We start from the raw sequence: 18,807 nt of genomic DNA on the forward strand, positions 1-18,807 counted from the left end.
AAAAAATGTTGCAAATGATGGCACAAAATGCTGCATGGTTGATTGAGACTTGGTTAAATCTCAATAGACTGATTTTTAGTAGGCCCGTTGCGGTAAATGAAATCTATTACCGAAAGTGAAGTGTACAGAACCGTGGAGAGGTGCGCCAATAAGCAGATAGCCGATAAAAATCATAGGAGAGCAGAGAAACCGTAGGGTGTAACTAAGTGGGGATCAATCTCTTAGCTATGTATTAGATTATAAGTCATATAAGTGTTGGTTCCCAATAGCATACATACATACAAACATGCCACACATACACCTACGTACTATTCCATCGCAATACAACAGATGGCAATTCACACTGGAGGAAAAACCTTAGAAAGAAGAACTAATTAGACACCGGCCGACCCAACAGAACCTATGTACGCACTTCATCTTCATCTAGACAAGCTTATTTTTTGAAACCTATATCAGCCAATCAATCAGACGAATTACTCGCGAGTGGCGCGCTAGCTGTTAACTCCGATCACTGGCGAGGCGAGGTGAGGTTATCTTGTGGGCGGCCCCGGCTCGATTTCCGTGGGCCGCCACATGGTCTTCCTCGCGCAGAGCATGGCCTCCTTGCGCTTGGACACCGTCATCCTCACCTCCCAGTGCATCGACCTCACCCCCTCCACGATCTCGTCCACCGTCTCCTTGTCGTCCCGCACGATCAGCTTCCCGTTCGGCCTCAGGATCCGGTCCACCTCCACCAGCACCGGCAACACCTTACACCTACCACACCCAAAAATTTCTTAGTTGTAGTCCAATGGCGATCAGTCCAATGGCGATCAGTCCGACGGCGTAGTAGAGGGTGGAATGCCAACCTGGCCTTGAGCTTGGAGAAGAGGTGGTCGGCGTGGAGGAGGTCGTAGGAGCGAGGGTAGGTGCTGAAGGACTCGCACCAGTCGTGGTATATCCCGAACATGCCCCGCTCGTAGATCACCGGCAGCGTGTCCGGCGAGTCGATGTTCACCGTGTTCATCACCCACACGTTCATGTCCCGCAGCGCCGCCGCCAGCCCGCCGTACACGGCCCGCATGTCCATCACGTTCCGGACGCTCTTCCAGTCGATGCCCATGCCGGCCAGGTACGAGTTCTGGACCACCTTCTTCCAGTGCGCGTAGTCCGCCGCGAAGTCCTCGGGCGCCGCCTTCCCGTACACGCCCACCTGGCTGCTGTTCAGCCAGTAGGGCGCCTTCTCCGCCCGCTCCGGCCACTGCTGCGGCCACCGCGACCCGCGCACCGACGGGTCGGTGGGGACGCGGTGCATGCACGCCCGCAGCGAGATGTTCCACGCCGCGTTGGGGTCGTCGGACGGGTGGCACAGCGGAGGCTCCGTCTGCCGCCGTGTCTCGTAGCAATGGTTGCTCATCGGCTTCCGGAAGATGACGAGGCCCACCCGGTCGATGGTGTCCCTGGTCTTCGCCACCATCTCCCAGCACATGGCCTTGGTCAGCTTCACCATCTCGCCCCAGATCTCCACGTCCTCGGGGAGCTTCTGGTACACGGGGGTGGCGGACCACACGAAGAAACCGCCGGGCCGGACCAGGCGGTTCACCTCCAGGAGGAGCAATCCGCCGTTGATGTGCCAGGGGACTCGGCACCGGGCGCAGTGGACTATGTCGAACACGTTGCTCGGGAACTGGAGCCGCTTGGTGCCCATGACGGCGGAGATGGCCGGGATGCCGCGCTCCAGCGCGAACTGCACCTGCGCCTCGTGCTCGTCCTTGGGCGCGAACGACATGGTCAGCACGCCCCGCTCGAACATGAACCCGCCGAAGCTGGCCACGCCGCACCCCACGTCCAGCACCACCCTGCTCCGGCGGCCCCAAGCCACCTCCGGGAACGCCTGCTGGATCAGGTCGATGTAGTGCAGCGCGCCGCCGGTCTTGAACTGCGTGCCTCCGCCGGGGAACGTGAGGTACTCGCCGGAGACCTTCACCCAGTTCTGACGCTTCTTGAATTCCGCCAGCTGCGTGTGCGGAACGTTGTGGTACCAGATCTTGCTGCGGCTGACTGGCCACCGGATGGGATCTTTGTAGGACAGCGGCGCCGGGACGAGGCACGTCGGCGGGTGGGCGGGGCAGTGCCGCTCCCGGTGCTCGTAGTGAATGTCGGTCTTGAGCTTCTTGATGGCGGCCTCGTTGTCCAGGCACGGGATGTAGTCCTCGCCTGTGCTCGTGTTGCACAGCTTCCAGACGTGCGCCGGCAACGACACCGCCGCCTCCGGTTCCGCTTCCGCTTCCGCCTTGCTTGCCGCTTTCTTCTTCTTCTTCTTATTCTTTTTCTTCTCGGCGCGCGTCTTCTGCTCGTTTGTCGACTCCGCCGCCTGCGTCGTGAACGACCCGTTCTGCGCCGCCCGCTCCATCAGCAGCTCCGCCTGCCCGTTCTCCAGAGTCTCCGGAAGAAGCTTCTGCTCTTCCTCGACAACGTCCGACGTCTTCGTATCGTCGGGATTAGTGACGGCGGAGGCTTCGGTCGATACCACGGCCGCCGCCGCGTCCTCCGTCTTGTCCGTGACGGCGGTGGTCGTCTCCTCCATGATTGGCTTGGCATTGTCCTCTGAGATGAACGTCTTGTTGCCGTCATCTTTCACCACGTCGACGCCTTCCATCTTGCCGTTCTCGTCGTCGAAGGTCTGCTTCTTTGAAGAGCCGCCGCCGGCGGCCTCCTTCGGGTTTTCCTCCTGGCTGACGATGCTCTCCTTGGTGTCAGCCGGCGACTTCTCAGTGTTCGCGTCCTGACCGCCGCTGCCTGCGCTTTCCTTGGTGTCGGTAGAAGCCTGCTCCTTCACGTCTGTCACCGTGTCCTCCACGCTCTTCCCCTGGGAAGCAGCCACGGCGGCAGCGGCAGCGGCGGCGCCGTCCGTCTCGGCGGTTTCCGGCTTCACGAGCTCCCCGCCCTCCGTCCTGCCGTTCTCGTCATCGAACGACTGGTTCTTGGACGCCGGCTTCTCGCCGTCGGCCTCGCCGCCCTTGGCGTCCACGGTGGGCTTCTCGGCCTCCACAGCGGCCGTGGTGGCCTCCGCGACGACGTTGGCACTGTCCTGCTTGAAGTTGTTGGTGGCGTCGATGGAGCGGTCCTCCTCCTTCTCCTTCACGACGGCCTCCGCCGCCTTCTTGACGTCCGCCGTGGACGCCGTCACCGTGGCCGCCGGGACGGCCTCCGGCGACGGAGGGGAGACCATCCAGAAGCCGACGAGGCAGAGCACTGCGAAGACGACGACGGTCGCCGTCGAGAAGAGCGACGACCGCTGCCTCTGGTTCCGATCGAACAGGGCCATCGTCTCGTCCCCCTTCACCTCATGCAACTCCGTTCATATATGCTTCCTCACCCTCTGCCCGCACGCAGAGGTCAGATCCTGAAACACCACAGCATTCAAAATGCCGCCATGGCGATGAACAGCAAAATTTCAGGAAACTAAGCAAAGGGAAGACAATGTGTGTAACCATCCATAATACCTCGAAATTAGTGGCACGATTTCTCCTGATCAGGAACACTGGCCCGCAATGATCTCCCGGTCACTTCAATACCTAGCAACAAGACCATGGATGCATGGCGTTAGCCTGTTCTTGGGCTGTCGGAATAATTGCGTGGCTTTCAAGGGGAGGAGAGCTCGGACGGAGGGAAGGGAGCGTTAAGCGGGGAGTGAGGGGAGACAAGTGGAGGACACTCCCCGGTTTCGTTGCTTCCGCATGCAGCACCAGTGTCCTGTATGTGCATGTGCTTTTCAAATAAGCCAAGCTTTTCAGGTTTCAACATAAAAAACTTCACCAACATTTCAAATCCATACTTTCAGTTTTCCGATCCAAATTTGGGCATATAATAGGGACAGAAATGCACGAATAAAACATGATAATCATTATCCAAAAGCTAAGTTCAACCAAAAGCAACATCATGCACATATCTCCAACACAAAGGCCGTCACAAGCTGGTGGTAACATTCCCTCCTCCCAAAAGCGCACCACCCCATTGTATCCTACTCCGCCCGTAAGGTTTTTTTTCACAGACTAGGGTAGTGCCGGAGGGTGATAATGATACATGAGTTGTATGTTACTTCTCCTCGCTCGGTTGCCCCGGTTTTGGGGTCTAGGTGAGTGAGAGCTGCTCCTTGTTCCCACCCCTTCCTAGCACCGCCGGCCACTTCGGCTGTAGTGGTCGCTCAGTGCGCTCCCGTGGCTCTGCCAGATCCAGCTCGCGTGGCAGCGAAGGATGGGGCCAGCCCGCCTCCATTCCAGATCTGCGTTTGTCCGGGGGTTTGTCCGTGGATCCGGTCTCTTCGCCGCCCCCAACTCGTCAGCGGCCATCCCTGGTCCTCCGCCGTGTATCCTGCTCCGGGGCCGCGGACGCCCTCTCCACGCCGGTTAATAGTAGGAATCGCCCGATGGAGCAGCCCCGCGTAAAGTCCATTGTGGTCTGCCCTCCACCCCCCGCCGGCCACACCTCTTTGGGCCAAGCTGATGAATGGACGCCGGTCCTATCCCGCAACTCACGTCGCGCCACCGCGCGCGCCCATGCCTCCCCGGGCGCACGTGGCGCCCCCGAGGCCAGCGGCTCTCTTTCAATGAGGACGCCGACCGCGCAGCCTTCTTAAGGCGGTTCAGGGGGCTCTGCTTCCGGTGCCTCAGCTCCAAGCATCGCCGCGTAGATTGTAGAGACCCCATCCACTGCATTGAATGCAAACTGCCGGGCAAAATCGCCAAGGACCGCCCCCAAGTCCGGCGAGGCCGTAGTGGTGGGCTGGCACCCGCTGCTAGCCGCGCTCTTGTTCGCGAAAGGCTTCGCTTCCCCACACCACCATCACCTGCGCCGGTCATGGACCGCTACTGCCACACCGACCCAACGCGTCGGCCAAGGGACAGCCACAAGGTGGTGATCGAGTCGCCAGAGATGGAGCATCAGATGTTCCTCCTACGCCGCCACGCCGTCCTCCTGATCTCCATGGCCGAGCGGCATGCGTCGAGCTCCATGTCCATCGGCCGCGCATTCCACTCCGTGCTCCGCACCCCGGCGCACCTGCTGTGAGTGACCAGCCACGACCCCCGAGGACTTCCTCGTCCACTTCGAGCTGCCGGCGCACCGGGACAACGTCGTCCGCCTGGGCTCCATCAACGTCGATGGTGTCATCTTCACCATCAAGTCGTGGCATGAGGATGACCACGCCGACCACAAAGACTTCCTCCTCCACGTCTGCGTCGTCATCGAGAAGATGCCCATGCACCTGTGGTCCGTCAAGGGGGCGGCGAAGGTGCTCGGCGACAAGTGCATCCTCGACTGGGTCGACAGCCGCACGCACGAGTGCGACCACATGCGGACTTTCGCGTGCTGGGTGTGGGTGTACGACGTCGCTTTCATCCCCACCAAGCACACCATCTGGCGCGCGGTGCCGGTCGAGTCGAGGCCATGCTGAGCTTCTCGCCGCCGAGCCATGAGGTTCCCCCATCCTCATGTCCGGCGCAACGTCATGCTCATCCATGTTGACCGCGTTGAAGATTGGACGTCGTTGTCGCTGCGCGCCTCGCACTCGGGCCAGAGCATCATCCCGTCCTCTGGGTCCGAGGACAATCGCCCGTTCCCGCGGGTCTACCCGGGGACGTGGTGGATGCACATCGAGGATGGCCAGGGGCAGGGCAGGCGCCACCCTCCGGTGGTCGGCTCCTATGGCTGTGGAGGGCTTCAAATCAGGCCTCGTCGGGACCACGACGACAATTCCACCGCTCCTGGAAGGGCACGCTCCTAGGCCGCGGCCATGGCTGGCACGAGCAACCGCCATGAAGGGGCAACGGCGGCTCCGCACGTCAGCGGAGCAGGACGCCTACCAGCAGACGCCAAAGCAAGGACAACCGCCATGCTGGCAGCAGCCTCAGAGCCACCCCGCCTCTGCCGTTGTTGTTGGACCAAGCATCGCGGCTCCGGAGATGATGGCGCACCCCTCACGGCGGTGGAGGCCATTGACCCCGTCACCGACTTCTTCGACTCGGCGGACCACATGCCTCTCCAGCCCATCCACGCAGACTGCAGCTACCACGAGATCGACCAGGCGATCGTCTCTACACTTGCTACTCCGCTCGAGTTCGCACCCGGCCCCTCGGCTATGGCCTACCACGCCACGCCTTCGACGGTCTTCACTAAAGTTCAGCTTGGCGCCATGATGCAGCAGGTCCAGCAGCTCCAGCTCCTCAGCAGTGACAGGAATGACAGGCAGAACGGCCTCTTCACCAATACCTCGCCCCCCTCGTGCACCACCCTCCAGCTCGATGTACCTCAGCACCGCCCAAGGCCCAGGCCTGTTCAGGACCGACCAGGGAGAGCGCGCGGTAGGCAGACCTCGGCTCTAACGTGTCTGTTGCGCAGCGTGCTTCCATGTTACTGGTCAAGAAGCTCGGCCTGCTGGGGCTGAAGGAGGCCATGACAGCGAAGGCGGCTGAAGCCCCCATCAAACGCTTCGACGAGCCGTTGTCAGAGGAGGATATCTCCATCATCACCAAGCTCACACGCCTCAACCCGGAGGCGCTACGCATCGCCGGGGCCATGTCCAGCCCGGATGTCGCCGCTGAAGCTGTAGTTTAGTTATGTTAGTCGACTATAGTAATTTCGTCTATGTTAGTTTTAGTCTCTAGCAGCGCTTGGCCTTAAGCCGAGTAGAGTTAGGTTCCATGTTAGTTCTCCATTGTGTTAGAACCAGGATTTGAGGATCGCTTCTGTGCCAGAGGATCTTGGGGCCTATTGGTGGCCTCTGGCACGCCCCTGTTAAGCTGGTTGTGTACCTGTATCACTTGCTCATCAATAGAATTGTGATGTTGTTGGAGAATTTGCCTATGCCCAATGAATAACACCCAATTCTCCCTCATGTCGTGATGTCAGAGGCCTGAACTCGCCGGTGAGGAGAGCTGCAGTCTGTGAACTTGCTACCTCTCGCAAAACTCCAATTCTTTGCCTACAAGAGATGAAGCTGGAATCGTGGTCGTCCAGCATTGTGCATGAACTAGGAGGGAACAGGGTGGATGGTTGTGCGGTCCTGCCAGCAGTAGGAACCAGAGGAGGCGCGGCGATCCTCTGGGAGAAGAGCGTTGTGTAGCTCGACACACAGGTCATGTGTTGCTTCTCGATCACTGCTAAGGTCACTGTCGGTGTCAAAACCGGCGGATCTCGGGTAGGGGGCCCCGAACTATGCGTCTAAGGTCGATGGTAATAGGAGACAGGGGACACAATGTTTACCCATGTTCGGGCCCTCTCTATGGAGGTAATACCCTAGTTCCTGCTTGATTATTCTTGATGATATGAGTATTACAAGAGTAGATCTACCACAAGATCAGAGAGGCTAAACCCTAGAAGCTAGCCTATGGTATGATTGTATGTTGTCCTACGGACTAAAACCCTCCAGTTTATATAGACACCGGAGGGGGCTAGGGTTACACAAGGTCGGTTACAAAGGGGGAGATATCCATATCCGTATTGCCTAGCTTGCCTTCCATGCCAAGTAGAGTCCCATCCGGACATGGGACGAAGTCTTCAATCTTGTATCTTCATGGTCCAACAGTCCGGCCAAAGGATATAGTCCGGCTGTCCAGAGACCCCCTAATCCAGGACTCCCTCAATAGCCCCCGAACCAGGCTTCAATGACGTCAAGTCCGGCACACAGTATTGTCTTCCGCATTGCAAGGCGGGTTCTTCTCAAATTTTGAATGTTTGTTAAGTAGTGTTCGGACCCATAAATGTTGGATTTCTTGGCTTCTGCGCCCAATAAGGGCTATATTCCACGCGTCGAATGAATACGAGGAGCCATGGCGTTTTTACATTCACCCCCTAGCCAGATAAATAAATTGTCTATTAAAGGGATGGGGATTCTTAGATCCAATCCATACCATCCTCCCACGGCGAGAATCCATCGGAGCGCGCTTCAGAAAAATCCATTCCAACATGGCCGACCACCGCAGATCCTCTTCTCGCCCCCGTAGCCCTAAGCCTGGTGATTGGGAGAGATGCTCCGTCCCACACAGTCGATTAGTCGAACTGCAGACTCAGGGATTTCTCCCTCCAGCTCATATGGTTCCCGTCCAAGCCGGGCTCGCCACCTACAATGGCGGGGAGCAAGCGGAGAGCTTCCCCAGCCCCTCCACGGGGGAGCAGGTGTGCCTTGTTCCTTAATTATTAAGGGGACTCGGATTTCCAATTCATCCGTTCCTCCGCGGGCTCCTGGAGTTTTACGGCCTCCAACTGCATAATTTCACCCCTGCTTCCATATTACACATCGCCGGCTACGTTGCCCTTTGCGAGTTATTCCTGGGCTGCGAGGCTCATTTTGAGCTGTGGAAGAGGTTATTTTGCCTCGTCCCTTGCACATAGAAGGGGTCGCTTTATCAAGTGGGCGGAGCCAGAATATGGCGCATCACCGGAACCGGATACCTGTCTGGCACTCCGAAGAAGACGTCCGAAGACTGGCCTTCGGAATGGTTTTATATGGAGGACGTCCCCCTTCCGGGCCCTGTTTGGTGGGGTCTTCCTGAGTTCAACAATGCTCCTCTAAAGAAACGCCGAAGCTGGCGCCCATGGAGCCCCCAGGATGAAGACAACGGAGAAGTCCTTTACCTGATGAACCGGATTAAAGTGCTGGCTCAATCAGGATTGACAGTAATCGAGGTTATGTCAATATGCATAATGCGGGGAGTGCAGCCACTTCAATATCGAGGGCACCCCCAGTGGTGTTTTAACGGGGAAGATGATGCCACCTGTTGCGGGCGTAAGGGACCGGACTCCGCTACTGCTTTAGCAAAAATTATGTCCGAGTTGTTCAAGGGAGAGGAAGAGGAGTTCATCCGCATCAAGCCACGGGATGGATTCTCCATGTACAACCCTCCAAGTTGGCTGAGTTATATCTCCTTACTCCCATTCTTCCCATATTTTTTGTCGTAGGTACTTACCTTGCCATTTTACGGCAGGAACTGCGAAAAGCTGTAAGGAAGGTCAACATCCCATCTCCACAACCAGAGGACCCTGACCGGGCCCTCGGTCCCAGACTTGAAGAAGATCCGGACATATTCGTGGAGCTGATAGACATGTAGTTCTACCAATTGAGTTATGATGACGCCATGGTGGCCATTACGACCGACTATCCCGGACTGCTCCCTGCGTCGCACGTAAGAGAAACTAGAATCCCAACTCCAAAAACTAGGATCCCCTTTTAGACACTTCTCCTACCATATACATAGGGTGTTTTACAGGGAAGGCATTCGGTACGCCATGCCGAACCCGCAGCAACGCGCCAACAAGAGGCACCGAGGCCGGGTAGGCCAAAAAGGAAGGCGGTCAGGACGGAGATGCCAGCGCAGAGGTATGACAAAAACCCCCGCTCCGTGGTTGTTGTCTTTCTCAAAATGTAATGACATCCATGTTTCTTTAATAGAAAAAACGCTCGCCGGAATATGTCCGGAGAGGCTGCCGATCACGCTTCCACCAGTCGGGCTCCAGGGCCGGACATAGAGGCGGAAGCCGACATGGGGCGGACGCTGGATACTCCTCCTACAGAGGATGCAGATAGACTGTCCGCTACAAATTCAGAAGTGGAGAGCGCCATGAATCATAGGCGTCGCCGGGCCGTACTCCGTGACGCTTGCTTCTCACCAGAGGCATTTGATGCCTTCAATTCTGGAGACGCGTACCTCCGTGATGCTCAAAATGGTCTAGCTAGAGCCACGGACCAGTATGTAAGGGATGTACGTCTGACGATTATATGTATCAGTAGCCCCTGAGACTTGAAATAGTTGACGCAACTGATTTAAGGATCAATATTTGTGCAGGTTCTTACGGAGAAGAATTCCCTACTGTCTCAAGAGATGGACGAGTGCAAGGCCTAGCTGGAAGCCGCTGTTGCCGCATTGAAGGAGTCCCAAAAGGGTCCCCCTGGTAACTCCTTTGTCTATTGCAAAGAATATCAGTACCAGGTAGTATGCGGCGCATATGCACACCTAATAATAGATGTTGCAGGTGGCCCTGGAGTGAATTCGGAGGCCGTGGAGGCGGATACGACACGTGATGATCGACAGTGAAACGCTGGCGAGCACGTGCTGACGCGAGTCAGGCAGGAGAAAAATGATCTCCAAGATGCCAATATCCGGCTGGGCGTGGAACTGAAGGACGTCCGAGCCCAGCTTGCGGACTCCGTGAACAAGAATAAACGGCTTCAGCACGACATTTTTAGTAAGTGCTTGAACGAACTTTTTAAAGTAGTTCGGCGAAGAAGCCCGATAACAGTGTTATATCTGCAGGTATGCTGACGGGTCGTCCCGCGGAGGAAATGCCCGGGTGCTCGGGTGATCTTCTACCAGAGCTCTCACAACTGCACGAAAAAGTTCAGCAGGTGATGCGGAGTATTTCCCAAGCCTTGTGGCCGTCCGCGTCCCCGCCAGGAGGCATAGGGGAGCTTATAGAGAAGCTGAAGGGAGCACGACGGCGCTTCCAGTTATGGAAGATATCAGCCTGCTGATAAGGTGCACGGCAAGCCTGGGCTATGGTGAAGACACGATACACCAAGGTTGACCCAAACCACATGGCCGAGGTCAGACCTGTGGGGCCCGATGGGAAAGAGATCCCTGTCAGTTTAGTGTATGATCAAGTAGAGTTAGTCGCAAAGTATTCCCAACAGGATTGTAGGCTAGACAGCCTGTTGGATGGTATAGAAGAAGAATTTAATCAGTCTTAGTGACTGTGTACTTCAAGTGACATATGTAATGTCCCTAGATGGATTGTAAATCATTTGTCATGGCGGACCTTTTCGCTTCGACCTCTGGACCCGATAGTCCAGAGTGTATCCGAATACCCACTCGGTTATATAAAAACCGGGGTATGCATGGAAACCAGGCGTAGGGGTCATAAGTGCTTAAATAGACAAGTACCCAACTAGCTATGTTATATTACATGGGTAGTAAGAAACATCTTCCAGGGAGAATAGTCCCGTTAAGCGTTCCTTTCCCTGGGTACGCATGCCCTAATGTGCATGTCCGAACTGCGAGACGCAGGTTAAAAGCATCTGGAGGCATGTAGTAATTTAAATGAAAGTCATCTTTTATTCACCGACCGAATATTCCCTTAAGAATGCTAGCTTTCGGCTTCACCCAGTCTGAGGTACACATCCGGCTGACCCGGCAGTAACAATCGCAGAGGTGCTCCCCTTATGCCCTAGCCGAATTAACGGGAACGTAGGGCATAAACACAAGAGCCAGGCAACCCAGCTTGGCCAAAACTTAAGTCATATCGATGCATATAATGGCGAAAAAGGGTACATGCGGAAGAATAACACATGTGCGGGGCATAAAGCCCGGAAAAATAATTAGATTAAGCTTCTGTATAGGAAGCCCCCAGGTATATTGAGCGCGGTTAGCGTGTCGAGATTGTGTAACCAAGACATAGGTTTAGCCCTTTAGGGCTTTGAAGAGAAAAGAGAGAGAGAAAGAAAGAGGGAAAAACAGATGTGCCAAAAAATTCATGGAGGTAAGGAGACGAACATAGAGTCTGGCACTAGGCGTAGAATCTTCGGAGTTTGGCTGCGTTCCATGGGTTTGGCTCGAGTCGATTATTCGATGCATCCCGCGGACGGTACGCTCCACCGGTCAGAACCTGGTCGATAATGAAGGGACCTTCCCATTTGGGCTTGAGCTTGTTCTTTTTCTTCTCCGGCAGGCGCATAACTAGTTCACCAACATTATAGGTTTTGGCCCGCACTTCTCTGCTTTGATACCTTCGAGCCTGTTATTGATAGAATGCAGAACGGGCTTTTGCCACGTCGCGCTCCTCCTCCAGGGCATCCAAACTGTCCTGCCGATCGAGCTCGGCCTCTCTTTCTTCGTACATGCGCACTCGAGGTGAGTCATGAATTATGTCGCAAGGTAGCACCGCCTCAGCGCCGTACACCATAAAAAAATGGTGTGTATCCGGTAGTGCGATTTGGCGTGGTTCGCAGCCCCCATAGTACGGAGTCGAGCTCCTCTACCCAATGGGTGTCTGATTCCTTGAAGGACCGGACTAATCTGGGTTTAATACCACTCATGATAAGACCATTCGCCCGTTTGACTTGACAGTTAGTTTGCAGATGATAGACAGAAGCATAATCGAGCTTGATGCCCATGTTGCTGCACCAAAGTTTCACCTCGTCGGCTGTAAAGTTTGTGACGTTGTTAGTGATGATGTTGTGGGGAATGCCATAACGGTGTACAACCCCGGTTATGAAGTCTATCACCGGTCTGGATTCAGTTGATTTAACAGGTTTGGCTTCTATCCATTTGGTGAATTTGTCCACCATGACCAGTAAGTATTTTCTCTTATGGGTTCCCCCTTTGAGGGGTCCGACCATATCGAGCCCCCAGACCGCCAAGGTCCAAGTAATGGGGATGGTTTGGAGGGCGGTAGGTGGCATGTGGCTTTGGTTTGCAAAAAGCTGGCAACCAACACAATGTTGAACCGGATGTTGTGTATCTGCCCAGGCCGTCGACTAATTAAAACCTGTACGGAAGGCCTTACTTACAAGAGCCCGGGCTGCTACGTGGTGGCCGCCGAGTCCGGCATGGATTTCTGCCAACAGCTTCCGCCCTTCCTCTTTGGAGATGCACCTTTGAAGGACTCCGGTTGTGCTTTTCTTATAAAGCTCTCCCTCATGGACCTTGTAGGCTTTAGATCGCCACACTATGCAGCGAGCCTCATTTTGGTCCTCGGGTAATTCCTGTCTAGTTAGGTAGGCCAGGAATGGTTCTGTCCACGGGGCGATGACGACCATTATCACGTGGGCTGAAGGTGTTATTTCGGTGGCAGAGCCTCCGATTGTGTCAGAATATTCGGTGTCTGGGGTTGTGGCCGGGTCCGGACTAATTTTGCCGGTGTCCACTTCCCATACCACGGATGGTTTAAACAGTATTTCCAGGAAGATGTTTGGTGGGACAGGGTCGCGTTTAGCACTGATACGAGCTAGGATGTCCGCTGCCTGGTTGTTTTCCCGAGCCACGTGGTGGAATTCCAGCCCCTCGAACCGGGCTGACATTTTGAGGATAGTGTTGCGATATGCCGCCATTTTCGGATCCTTGACATCAAAGTCTCCATTTATTTGGGATATTGCAAGGTTCGAGTCCCCACGCACCTCTAGGCATTGGATGCCCATGGAGACTGCCATCCAGAGGCCGTGTAGTAGGGCCTCATATTCGGCTGCGTTATTGGAGTCTGTATATAGTATTTGGAGCACGTATTGCACCGTGTCTCCGGTGGGGGACGTCAGGATGATGCCAGCCCCTAGACCAGCCAGCATTTTAGAGCCGTCGAAGTGCATGATCCAATTGGAGTATGAGCCATATTCTTTAGGGAGTTCGGCTTCTGTCCATTCGGCTATGAAATCGGCCAGTACTTGCAACTTAATGGCTCGACGTGGCTTATATGTTATATCGAATGGGAGGAGCTCAATGGCCCATTTGGCAATCCGGCCCGTGGCATCACGGTTGTTTATTATGTCATTGAGTGGTACTTCGGATGCCACCGTGATCGAACACTCTTCAAAGTAGTGTCGTAATTTCTGGGATGCCATAAATACCGCGTATGCTATCTTTTGGTAATATGGGTATCGTGATTTGCATGGAGTGAGGACGATGGATACATAATATACCGGCTTTTGAAGCGGGAATTTATGTCCGTCCGTCTCTCGTTCGACGACGAGCACTGCGTTTACAACTTGGTGAGTTGCCGCTATGTATAATAGCATTGGTTTGCCAACAGTTGGCGCGGCCAAGATTGGGTTGGCAGCCAGGATGGCTTTGATTTCTTCCAGTCCGGCCGTGGCTGCATCCGTCCACTCGAAGTGTTTGGTGTGCCTAAGAAGGCGATAAAGGGGAAGTGCCTTTTCTCCTAATCAGGAGATAAAGCGGATTAAGGCCGCCACGCATCCAGTCAATTTCTGGATTTGCTTGAGGTCAGTTGGGACACCCAACTGTGACAGAGCTCGGTTTTTAGCCGGATTTGCTTCAATTCCTCTACTGGAGACGATGAAACCCAGGAGCTTTCTGGCGGGAACGCAGAAGACGCGTTTTTACCGATTGAGCTTAATGTCGTATGTTCGGAGATTGGTGAACGTGGCCCTCAAGTCGTCTATTAAAGAGTCGACGTGTCTGGTTTTAATGACCACATCGTCTACGTATGCCTCCATAGTCTTGCCGATCTGCTTTTCCAGACATGTCTAGATCATGAGCTGATATGTTGCGCCGGCATTTTTTTAGCCCGAAGGGCATTGTGTTAAAGCAGAAGGGGCCGTATGGTGTTATAAATGTTGTTGCGGCTTGATCAGACTCCGCCATCTTAATCTGGTGGTAACCGGAGTATGCGTCGAGGAAGCACAATGATTCGTGTGCTGCGGTAGCATCGATGATTTGATTGATGTGAGGGAGTGGGAAGGGATCCTTTGGGCAAGCCTTGTTAAGGTCTTTGAAGTCGACACATAGGCGCCAGGATTTGTCCTTATTTTGTACCATTACCAGGTTTGCTAGCCAATCCGGATGTTTTATTTCTTTAATGAATCCGGCTTCTAGTAGCTTGGCCAGCTCCTCTCCCATGGCTTGTCGCTTAGGTTCAGAGAAACGCCGAAGAGTCTGCTTGACTGGCTTGAATCCTTTCAGAATATTAAGGCTATGCTCGGCCAAACTGCGTGGGATTCCTGGCATGTCTGAAGGATGCCAGGCGAATATGTCCCAATTCTCGCGCAGAAACTCCCGTAGTGCGGCGTCTACAGCGGGATCTAACTGTGCCGCAATGGATGCTATTTTTGTAGGGTCCGTTGGATGGACTTGGAATTTAACTATTTCATCCGCTGGTTTAAAGGAGCTGGACTTGGATCTTTTGTCTAGTATCATGGCATCCCTGTCCACCGTGGAGCGCAGCGCGGTTAACTCCTCCGCCACAAGGGCTTGGATAATGCCTCGAGGGCTAGTGCGGCTGTTTTGTTCTCGGCGCGGAGTGCTATGTCCGTATCACTAGCTAGAGTGATAGTTCCCTTGGGTCCGGGCATTTTGAGCTTCATGTACCCGTAATGGGGTATGGCTTGAAAAATTGTGAATGCCTCCCGCCCTAGAAGGGTGTGGTATCCGCTACTGAACGGGGCCACTTGGAATGTAATTTCTTCGGACCTGTAATTCTCCGGAGTGCCGAATACCACATCAAGTGTGATTTTCCCAGCGCAACGTGCCTCTCGACTAGGGATGATTCCTCGAAAGGTCATGCTGCTTTGTTCAATACGGTTGCTATCTATGTCCATTTTTTGGAGAGTTTCCTCATAGATGAGGTTTAATCCGCTGCCGCCATCCATGAGCACCGTAGTGAGCCGAAAGCCGTCCACAATTGGACTGAGGACCAAAGCGGCTGGTGCTCGGGCTGTTCGGAATTTAGGTTCGTCACTAGCGTTGAAGGTGATAGCCGTGTCGCTCCATGGATTTATTGCTGCCACGTGGCAAACTTCGGCAAGGCCGCGGAGTACTCGCTTACGCCTATTATTTGAGGTGAAGGTTTCGAAGACCGTTAATATTGTGTTGTTATCCGTGGGGAGGTGCTCTGAGGTATTTTGGGTGAGAAGATCCTCACCGCTTTTGGCCACCTGCCGAAGTACCCAACATGCTCTAAGGCTGTGTGTTGATATGGTATCCGTTGTACTATGGATTTTGCAGGGCCCGTTGAGCCATCCCTCCAATACGGTTCCACGCCCTATAGTGGGCTTTTGCTTCTTTGTAATTGAGTCGGGCGACTTATAAGAGTGCGCCCTTTTGGTTCGGACTGGCGGTTTTGTCAGATCTGGATTATCCCAAAATTGCGTTTGAGTTTTCCAGGCACTTTGCGTCGCACAGTATTTCCGTACTATGGCTGCCAAGTCATCGAAGCGTGCTACGTCACGGCGACTTATGGCATTGAGGACTCCCTTGTCCATGCAATTGTTGCGAAAGAACGAAATTGCATCTTCCTCGCGACAGTCCTTGACCTTGTTCATTACAAGGAGGAATCTGGCCCAATAGTGATGTACTGCCTCTTGGGGCGCTTGCCTAATGTGGGAAAGATAGTTTGTATCTGGGTGGGTGGGTGGATTTAAGTCCAGACCCAATCTGTGATCCCGTGGTAGGGGAGTTTCCAATCTTAGAAGTTCGGGCTCCGGGATATTGCCCTGTGGGTTCGGTATGCGGCCTGATTCTGGATTCAGGGTGAGGGCGGTGTCCTCCCGCGAGCACGTATCCTATTCGAAGAGTTCAGGAATCCGGACATAGTTCGTCCTTGGGATAGAGGGAGAATCGCCGCATTGCTCCTCCACCACTGCTATTTGATGGGTGACCGGCGGAGAGTTAATCTCCCTTTGATTGGGTTTAAGCCCGATCTGATCGTAGTCCGTAGTGACTCCCAGAGCGGCAATGCGATCCAAGAGCTCGTTCAAAGAGGAGAGCTCCATTGGATCCATCTGCTCGGCAAATTTTGAGCCGATGTGGAGGCTATTTTCGATGACCCGAGAGGTCATCGTCGGCGCAGCGGCCGAGCGGGCGGTCATGACGAAGCCTCCTAGTCGGAGAGTTTGGCCTATAGCCAGGGCTCCCCCAGAGGTGATGTTGTCCTTGACAACGAGGCGAGCCATCTTCCTTATGATGACGACACAGCGGAACTCTCAATGAAAGCACCAATGTCGGTGTCAAAACCGGCGGATCTCGGGTAGGGGGTCCCGAACTGTGCGTCTAAGGTCGATGGTAACAGGAGACAGGGGACATAATGTTTACCCAGGTTCGGGCCCTCTCTATGGAGGTAATACCCTACTTCCTGCTTGATTATTCTTGATGATATGAGTATTACTAGAGTAGATCTACCATGAGATCAGAGAGGCTAAACCCTAGAAGCTAGCCTATGGTATGATTGTATGTTGTCCTACGGACTAAAACCCTCTAGTTTATATAGACACCGGAGGGGGCTAGGGTTACAGAAGGTCGTTTACAAAGGGGGAGATATCCATATCCGTATTGCCTAGCTTGCCTTCCACGCCAAGTAGAGTCCCATCCGGACACGGGACGAAGTCTTCAATCTTGTATCTTCATGGTCCAACAGTCCGGCCAAAGGATATAGTCCGGTTGTCCGAAGACCCCCTAATCTAGGACTCCCTCAGTCACCCTCTTGCAGTGCTCCTCCTCATTTCTGGCTGACGACTGTGTACGGCCCGATCGATGATGGGCTCAAAGACTCCTTCCTGGTGGAGCTAATCCACTCCGCTCCGCCCCTAGACGAGCCATGGATAATTGCGGGCGACTTCAATATCATCTATGAAGTAAGGGACAAGAGCAACCTCCACCTGAATCATCACATCATGGGCATGTTCAGAAGGGCGATCGACATGGCCGACCTGAAGGAGATCAAGTGCAAAAACAGGCGCTTCACATGGTTAAATGAGCGGGAGGACCCGACCCTGGTGAGCATCGACAAGATTTTCTGCAACGTGGAATGGGAGAGCCTCTTCCCCTCCCTCATGCTGATGGCTGCCTCGACCGCTTGCTCGGACCACTGCCCGCTGCTGCTGGCTGACACCACTGCATCACCGAGGAGGGCCACGTTCAAATTGAAGCTTTTTGGACATGCTTCCTGCGCTTCAGAGAAACAGTGGAACGGGCCTCGCAGCGACCAGTTGCGCCCGGGTGCCCTTTTCATGAGATTGAAGCTCAAGCTGAAGCAGACTGCTTTTGACCTAAAGATTTGGGCTCTCTCCTTGTTCAGTGACGCCAAAGTGCAGCTCCACCTTGCTGGACATCGCCCAGGAAATGCGTCGGTTGTCACCAGTTGGATTCTGCCTCCGCAAGCAGCTCAAGTAGAGGATCGTAGGGCTGGCGGCGATTGAGCATGCACGCAAGCACAATGTGTCCAGGGTTTCCTGGCTCCGCACTGGTGACTCCAAGACCGCTTTCTTCCAGGCGAAGATCAACTCCCGAAGACGCAGAAATCACATTCACTCTCTGCATTCAGAAAACGGGATGGCCACAACACACGAGGACAAAGTTGTCATTGCCCACACCCACTTCCTCCAGCTGCTCAGCACAAGGCAAGCTCGCTCTTAGTTGATCAACTGGGATTCCATTCAGCTACCATCGGTTCAAAACGCTAGGCTCAACAACCCATTCACTAAATCTGAAGTGTGGGAGGCGATCATGGCATCCCCCTCTGAGAAGGCACCTGGGCCTGACGGTTTCTCTGGAGCATTCTACAGATCATGCTTGGGCGTCATTAAGCAAGATGTCATGGTGGTCTTCCATCATTTCTACAACTTAGCTAGGGGCAATTTTATTGCCCTCAACTCTGCCATGATCGTGCTGCTACCTAAGAAGGATAGGGCGACATGCATGGCTGATTTTCGGCCCATCAGCCTTATCCACTCCATTGCAAAACTGATCGCCAAGGTCCTGTCCATGAGGCTTGCCTCCGTCATCAGCACATTGATCTCGCGTGTGCAAAGCATCCATGACAGTTTTCTTTATGTCCAAAACACCGTCAAAGCTCTGCACCGCCGAAAAACGCCTACACTCATACTGAAGCTGGATATTGCCAATGCGGTCGACAACATCTCCTGGGAATACATCTTCGAGCTACTCCAAAAATGTAGGGATCGAATCGCACTCCTTCTCTCGTCATCTTCATCGTCTTGCCTCTTGAATGGCACTCTGGGCGCCTACATCACCCATCGTCGTGGGCTGCAACAGGGAGACCTGCTCTCCCCGCTGTTATTCATTCTCTGCATTGACCCCCTGCATCGCC

At 54.3% G+C, this 18,807-nt stretch overlaps 1 protein-coding gene across 1 annotated transcript; it reads right to left on the reverse strand.

The window, feature by feature from the left end:
* Positions 1 to 216: 216 nt before the first annotated feature.
* Positions 217 to 3,685, reverse strand: LOC119289040 (probable methyltransferase PMT26). Its single transcript, XM_037568477.1, has 3 exons — positions 3,486 to 3,685; positions 849 to 3,385; positions 217 to 756 (listed from the first exon to the last, which is right to left on the reverse strand). Exons 2-3 carry the CDS (start codon positions 3,305 to 3,307, stop codon positions 531 to 533), a joined length of 2,685 nt encoding a protein of 894 aa, XP_037424374.1. The 5' UTR covers positions 3,308 to 3,385; positions 3,486 to 3,685; the 3' UTR covers positions 217 to 530.
* Between the last annotated feature and the right edge of the window lie 15,122 nt (positions 3,686 to 18,807).

The sequence above is a fragment of the Triticum dicoccoides genome, chromosome 4A (genome assembly GCF_002162155.2).
Source record: "Triticum dicoccoides isolate Atlit2015 ecotype Zavitan chromosome 4A, WEW_v2.0, whole genome shotgun sequence".
NCBI classification, from domain to species: Eukaryota; Viridiplantae; Streptophyta; class Magnoliopsida; order Poales; family Poaceae; genus Triticum; species Triticum dicoccoides.

Excerpts from the sequence above, each read along its gene's own strand:
- LOC119289040 (XM_037568477.1), bottom strand. The coding sequence starts at position 3,307 with ATGGCCCTGTTCGATCGGAACCAGAGGCAGCGGTCGTCGCTCTTCTCG. Across the intron at positions 757-848 it reads TTCTCCAAGCTCAAGGCCAG|GTGTAAGGTGTTGCCGGTGC; the intron begins GTTGGCATTCCA and ends TGGGTGTGGTAG.